Consider the following 7,735-nt stretch of genomic DNA (forward strand, 5'->3'; position numbering starts at 1 on the left):
AATCAGTTTTTTGTCAAAACCGACCGAAAACTGACCGAACCGACCAATGCACACCCCTAATAGGGAGATGGAGTGGGAGCCGAGGCCTGGTGGCATGCTTGCTCAGAGAACAAAATAAAATAAAATAAAAAGCCACGTGAAGTTAATATTATGAAAGAATTGTGGCTGTTTATAAACTACGCTCCAGAGTCCAGTCACATTTATATGGGCCATTTGGTTCATTTGCTGAAAAAATCGTAAGGCCCTTTCCACATAAGTTTCTAAAAATAGCTGCTTTCCTAGTAGTCATTGGGTTGGTTAGGCCCCCCGATGTATTGGGCTCTTCTATAAAAACTCTTTATCAACACAAAATTCTCAAATTCATCCCTAATAGAAAAAAGAGAAAATTATTTAACTCTTATACCATATCCTATCAAAAAATATATTTTATGAAAATTACTAGTTACAATAAAGAATTTATTTTGCCAATAGATTTAATGCAACAATTTCGTTGCAGTTCGTTGATTAAAAAATAAACTCATGTGCAACAAAAAGACTTGGCCCTACAAAACATTCAATCTTCAGTTTTGGAACAAATTAAACGTCATGTGTATGTTAGGTTGTGAGCGAAAGATCGATAATCGCAAATTAATATGCAATTAAAGGCATTGGATTTTTCATTTGTCAATGGTAGGCAGATTTCTATAAGTTACATGTGTATAATTTCACAATGATATCATATTAATTAAGTTACAATTCATACCATAATTATAACAATTAATCAACCTTAACTTGGCCAATAATCAAGGACTCAAGGCTAATGATGAGAAGCTACAGATAGTATAATATATTATGTTGAACAGTAATTTATTTTATACATATATAGCATTAACTTTACTTTCATTTTTATCAGTACAATAAGAAGTGAAGGGTTCCAATCTAAAATTTTTATTCATAAAGAGCTGGATTCGATAACCTTGGCGTTGGAATTGCAGTCAGTGGATTCTTCAACTTCAAAACAATCCCAAACTTCTCTGTAGTATCCAACTCCTTACCCTCTGGCACTTTCCAATCAAAAGAATGCAAGAGCGTGGCAATTGAATATAAAACCATCCTCTCAGCCATCCCTATTCCAGCACAGATTCTTCTGCCAGACCCGAATGGAAAATAATTGAAGTCACTCCCACTAAAATCCCATTGGCTGTTCAAAAACCTGTCAGGGTTGAACTCCAACGGATTTTCCCAGACAGAAGGGTCCCTGTGAATTGCCCAGGCATTGACGAACACCCTACAGCCCTTAGGGATAGCGTAGCCGCCAACTGTGCAGTCTTCACTAGGGCTGTGAGGGACTAGGAGAGGGAGGACTGGGTGCAAACGCAATGATTCTTTCATAATTGCAAGTAGATATGGTAACTTGTGAACGTGGGTTTCTTCCACAATGTTCTCGTTGCCAACAACTTCATCCAATTCTTGCTGTGCTTTTCTCATGACTTCTGGCTTGTTCATGACTTCAGCCAATGTAAACTCAATCGAGTTAGAGGATGTGTCTGATCCTCCCACAATCATATCCTGTCCGAACCCCAAAGTATTAAAAAGTCTATATAGTACTATGTTCCCTACCTTTCCAAGTTTACATTAATGGGCTTTCATATTTTCACAGCCGTTACTCGATTCTAGCTCTCAGTTTCATCATTACCCATGCATCTAGAAACGAGAGAACCAGACGAAATGTGATAGGGAAATTAGGTTTTTTTTTTTTAAATGATAATATGAACTAACAGTACAAGTGGAGAATGAAAATTGACAAATAAACAATTCAATAAGCTGGCTCTGTTTTCTTCATCCCTTCTTTGGTATATACAACATTAATATACGATATCATACAGAGGAAGTTGTGCTACGATCAGTGTGGTATTATACTAGGGAAGTTGTATTATTGTATCTATTTTTTTTGTTTTCACATGTAATTAAAAATCATGATTTTTTTAAAAATATTACTTTTATCAATGAAATAGAGAATTTTATCTATTTAGGTGTATTTTAATTTTTATCTAATTAGTTTAAAAATAAATAAATAAATTATAAAAAATATTAAAAATAATATAAAGTTAAAAAATTACGACAAATTTTCAATAAACTTTCAACTTATATAATATTATAAATTTATAACACCTAGAATACTAAATTCATTTTTGAAAAAAAAATTCAATTAAGAATAGTTTTCATTGATAAACAGTCGATGATTACTAAAAATTTTTCATTTTGAAGAGAAGGTATTATAAGTTTAGATATTTACAAAAAAAAATATCTACAAAATTTTTTGTGAAAATTCTATTGGAAAAAGACATTTCTTACGAAAAAATCCATTAAAAAAAAGTCACTTTAAAATGTGAATAATTCGATATATCAGATGGTGTACAGTCAACAACTAACAGTTTATACATGGTAAGAACTAGAAATGTCTAATACTCACCAGGAGCAGGGCTTTGATATGGTCCATGGTCATTGGAGTCTTGGAATCTTCCTCATCCTTCAACTGTAATAGAAACTGTAAAAAGTCCTTAAATTCCCCTGTTGTGCTCCCACTTTCTCTCTCAACCTTCAGCCGTTGATCAATTATTTTATTAACGATCCCATTCAACTTCTCCACTGACTTTCCCATACGTTTGATTAGACCTTGCAAATCAAGCGGCGCCAGGAGTGGGAAAAAGTCCGAAATATTGGGCAGACCCAATATCTCTGTCACTTCTGAGATGACGTGCCTTAACTCCGCACCGAGGCTGGCCCTGGCGTCACCCTCCACCGTCCCACCCCATAACATACTGGTGATCACATTCAATATAGTCAAAAACATTTGCTCACCGACGTCTACAGGCGATCCGGTCTTACTATGTATATAACCCACGGTTTCTCGTACTTCTCTACGGCGAAGCGAATACACTTTGTCCAAAGTAGCATTGCTAAGCATCTTGAGTACACAAATCTTTCGTAACATCCTCCATTCAGGACCGTAGAGGTTCCATGCTATATCACGCCCGCCCGTTACTAACAGGGCAGCCGCAGGCACATCACGGTTGGCAAACACGATGTCTTGGTCTCTAAGTACTTCCCGGGCGGTGGATGGGGAGGTCACCAGGATCCCAATCTTGCACCCAAGCTGGAGTTTCACGACAGGCCCATAGGTACGAGCTAGTTCGGCGAAGTAGGAGTGAAGGTCAGGTTGAAGGAAGGGAAGGTTTCCCACCAAGGGGAGGCCGCGAGGGCCTGGTGGGGATGTTGGCTTCCCCTTGTTCTTAGATTTGATGTACATCCATGTATACCAAAAAATTGCAAAAACACCAACAAGGGTGAAGAAGAGGCGTGAGAAATCATCCATTCCGTTGGTATTCTTGCTTAACCATGACCATATATTAGAGTAAGCGTAGTCAAAACGGAGAGAACTTGAGATGAGAGTCATGGTAAAGGGATAACAAGGTAGAGGGTGCAAAAATGTGGCAGGAAATTTGCGCAAAATTGGCCTTTAGATTTTTCTTGTAGCTAAAAGTTAGGAAGGATACTCACCTTTCGTGCTTGGTTGGAGTATGGCAAAGGAATTTAACGGAGTGGATAAGATCAACGTCTATTCGACGTGACTCTGTGCACTCAATGAAGGCTCAATGAAGGCTCAATTAAAGGCTCAAACCGACTTCCTTCTTTTTTCTTGAAAGACAATGGTATTTTATTAAAAATTATCAAATTCTTATGCCATCTATACCTCCATAAGAAAACTCTTCCCTATGGGCTTCAATTAAGGACCATCTAAATTTGTCAATTGCATAACACATGGCGTGTAATTGGAATGGCTCTGTTTGTGGAATTCCATTCATCTGAGCTTTTATCTACTCAATGTTGGCCTGCGCCATGTGCCGCTTTCAATTTCAATTTATTTTCATTTCATTCATGTGAGTTTTCATCAACTCAATATTGACCCACTGGAGCAATTAGCCCACGCCGACTCAATTAAGCTCTTATGGGAGAGTTTTATTGTAGAGGCATAGATTTGTTGGCTTGTGGGGCTGCTGTTTGGCTCAATGTAGATGATTCTCAATTGCTTCACTCAACTTCTAAGTCACAGATTTTCTATAGTAGAGATTTTTCCATGATTTTGTTAGTATTTTTTCCATTTTCAAGGACTCTATTATTTTTTTTACTGTAAATGTGCTTTTAACTTGAAGGATATTTTAAGCTATTTATTTAATTCAATTATTTTTATGTTCTTTCAACTCAATTCTGGAGAGTTCTATGTGTTTTTATGTTTTCCATTTCTTTTCCATCTTATTTGTTTGGCTTCTTTACTTGTTGTTTTATTCCATTTTGGTCTTTCTTTTCTTTACTTTGGTTTGTTTCCTGTTTTTATTCACCTCTTTTGCATGTTCTGCTTCTACGTCTTTTTGGCTTTTTTATTAGTTGTTTAGTTGGGTATTTGGCTATTTGTGGTTTTTGATTTTTTTTTTTTGGTTTCTTCTTTGATTTTCAACTCATTTTCTATTATGAAATGGTAAATGATTTTTTCAAAATTTTTATCCTTTGTAACAAATAATTTTTTTATACTTTTTTATCATTCAAAGAATGGTGTTGTTTGTTAGTATTTAATGTTTGGGATGATTATGTTAAATAAGAATTGAGGATTTTAAGTTTATGCAATATATCTTTTAAGTATGAAAATGGTACTATTTTCTCTTAAAATTTGACATGGTTACTAAGGTTTTATCTTAAATTTGATATTGGAATTGGATAATATGTGGATTTATGAGTTATCCCTGATAGATAATAAAATCTTTTTTAGTTATGTACGTTTATATTATCTCTTCATTTGGGAATTAGTTAATAATTATAATACTTATAGTTCGAAAGGCTTAAGTTTTTTATATTTTTTTATGATTCTTGATTCTTTATTATAGTATTAGGCATGTTTTGAGAGTAGAGCTTCCATGAATTCTTGATTTAGGCATTTAGTTTGATTCTCTTTCACTTAAATTTAATAAAGGAAAAATGATTCAAATTTGCATGAAATTAAATATTTATCATATCAACTAGCAATGCTTTGCGTGAAGCTAACATGGCTGTATTTATGTATATGATCAAGAACAATTGACTTGATTACCTGTATTTCCTTATTACGTATTCCAACATAGCAAGTTATAAGAAGACTTGCTAAAAACGATAAAGGTTTGATAGGAATAATTTTTTGAATGCCTTGAGAATCTACAACTGAAATTGATCTCCCAATTAATTCTGTCTTTCTCATAAAAAGTGCCAATAAACTAGCTTTAATTAATTATGAATGTTGTTATTCAGAAAATAAAAGAATGAACTTCTCTGATTAACTGTATACTAAACAAGTTAGCTTATTCCTTTTTTAGAAATTCTAGTAAAATTTTTATTTATTTATCACTGATATTTTGTCTTAGTTTAATTTATACTAAAAGGGAAGATCAACTTTGTTTCATGAATGATTACGGATTAGTATAGTAATTTTTTTACAATATTATTCATGGATGGTTTTTTTTTCTTAATGTATCATAACATTATAATACCTATATCTATAAGACTATAACTATATATTAAAACTCTCTCTTAAGGGTCTTAATTGGGTTATTTGTAACTTTTTAAATCAATGTAGTGTATAAATATTTCTATAACTGAAAAACTAATATATTTGCTATGTTAACCATTTTGTACCTACTCGCAAGCATAGCACGGACCATACTCTAGTATCTTATGAAAAAAATACTTTCCCTGTCTATTTCATTTGTCTTTTATTAATTTTTCAGATTAAATGAATTTAGTTTTGACTATTATTATTTTAAATATTATATAACATTAAAATCTCAAAAAATCTATTGTGAAAACTTGGAAACTCAAAATTTGGAAATTTCACTTTTAAAATTTTGATAATTTTATTAAAAATAAATAGTCAAAATTGAAGTTATTAATAAAAAAAATCAATAACAGACAAGTAAAATGAGACAAAATAAGTATAGTTTATGAAAATTTACGAGTTACTATAAAGAATTTACTTTGACAACAAATTTAAAGCAACAATTTTGATGCTGTTTGTTTATATATATACATACACACACAACAAAAAGACTTGTCATATTAAAAACTTTTAATCTTCAATTTCAGATTAAGTTAAATATGTCATATTTACTATTGAGATAAGATGATTGAGAATCTCGTATATGCAATTATATGCATTGAACTATTCTTTTGTCTATCATATGCAGATCTCTGTAATTTACCACACAATGATGTCATATTAATTGAATTGCAATGAATATCATAATTATAAGAAGTAACCAATCTTAAATAGGCCAACAGTCAAGGACTCATGATTCAAGGCAAATAAGGGAAGGGGGTGTACAGTATATATTATATTGAATATTAATTTAAATTCAAATATTATTTAACATTAATTTATTTTAAGATAAAATACCTCAACATTTTTAAATTTTAATTGAAATTTCAAACAAATCAATTACTTTTCAAAATAGATATTCAGCCCAAAAGTATAAACACTATTAACAGCTGTTATGAAAAAATTAAAATAATATTTTTTATTAATTTTAAAAAATATTATTATATTTTAAAAAAATAAAAAAAAGAGAGCATCGATTTAGTGCTCTTTTGGTGCTCCCTTATCTTGGGGAGCACCTTTTTTTTAATTAATTAAAAAATTGATAAAAACTAATAAAAATGATATAATAATAATTTTATTATTTTAATATTATCACATCATTAAATTAATGAAAACAATAATAATTTATTAACTGTTAGATTTATGTGTCCAACTAAATATATTTGAAAAACTAATAGACCTATTAAGGATTTTGATTAAAATTTAAAAGATGAGGTATTTTACCCTTTATTTATATATGTTTTTTTTATCAAAAGAAAGTAATAAAAAAGCTTATTACACCATTCTAAGTTAAAATATGCTTAAACAGTTTGCAAATAAATAAAAGTAAGTACTAATCGGAAGAGAATAAAAAATATATAATTTTAAAAATAAATTATCAAAATGTGTAGTCATTCAATGGGTGCAATAATTGACTTCATAAGGTATTGAGAAATTGAATAATCCCAAACCTATTGAAGCAACTTCTTTATAGCTCTCAGCATGGGCATCGGGATTCCAATCTAAAATTTTTATTCATAAAGAGCAGGAATCGATAACCTTGGCGTCGGAACCGCAACCAGTGGATTCTTCAACTTCAAGACAATCCCGAACTTCTCTGTAAGATCCAACTTCATACCTTCTGCCACTTTCCAATCGAAAGAATGCAAGAGCGTGGCAATTGAATACAACACCATCCTCTCAGCCATCGCTGTTCCAGCACAGATTCTGCTGCCAGATCCGAATGGAAAATAATTAAAGTCACGCCCACTAAAATCCCATTTGCTGTTCAAAAACCTGTCAGGGTTGAACTCCAACGGATTTTCCCAGACAGAAGGATCCCTGTGAATTGCCCAGGCGTTGACAAACACCCTACAACCCTTAGGGATAGCGTAGGTGCCAACTGTACAGTCTTCACTGGGGCTGTGCGGGACTAGGAGAGGGAGGGCTGGGTGCAAACGCAACGACTCTTTCATAATTGCAAGTAGATATGGTAATTTGTAAATGTGGGTTTCTTCTACGATCTTGTCTTTGCCAACCACTTCTTCCAATTCTTGCTGTGCTTTTCTCATGACTTCTGGTTTGTTGATGACTTCA

The 7,735-nt window shown here is 32.4% G+C and overlaps 2 protein-coding genes across 2 annotated transcripts in view; both read right to left on the bottom strand.

The window, feature by feature from the left end:
* Window positions 1–800: 800 nt before the first annotated feature.
* On the bottom strand, window positions 801–3,555 carry LOC110426289 (carnosic acid synthase-like). Its single transcript, XM_021441487.2, has 2 exons — window positions 2,453–3,555; window positions 801–1,548 (listed from the first exon to the last, which is right to left on the bottom strand). The coding sequence occupies exons 1-2, from the start codon at window positions 3,434–3,436 to the stop codon at window positions 928–930; spliced, it is 1,605 nt and encodes a 534-aa protein (XP_021297162.1). The 5' UTR covers window positions 3,437–3,555; the 3' UTR covers window positions 801–927.
* Window positions 3,556–7,136: 3,581 nt separating this feature from the next.
* The window catches only part of LOC110422182 (flavonoid 3',5'-hydroxylase CYP75B138-like), a 4,559-nt gene continuing 3,960 nt past the window's right edge, over window positions 7,137–7,735 (bottom strand). Inside the window, exon 3 of the mRNA XM_089784652.1 lies at window positions 7,137–7,730. Within this exon, the coding sequence (XP_089640778.1) occupies window positions 7,171–7,730 (560 nt within the window). The 3' untranslated portion in view covers window positions 7,137–7,170. The remainder of the gene's footprint in view (window positions 7,731–7,735) is intronic.

The sequence above is a fragment of the Theobroma umbraticum genome, unplaced genomic scaffold, assembly GCF_002168275.2.
Source record: "Theobroma umbraticum cultivar Fairchild unplaced genomic scaffold, ASM216827v3 scaffold_30.0, whole genome shotgun sequence".
Taxonomy (NCBI): Eukaryota; Viridiplantae; Streptophyta; class Magnoliopsida; order Malvales; family Malvaceae; genus Theobroma; species Theobroma umbraticum.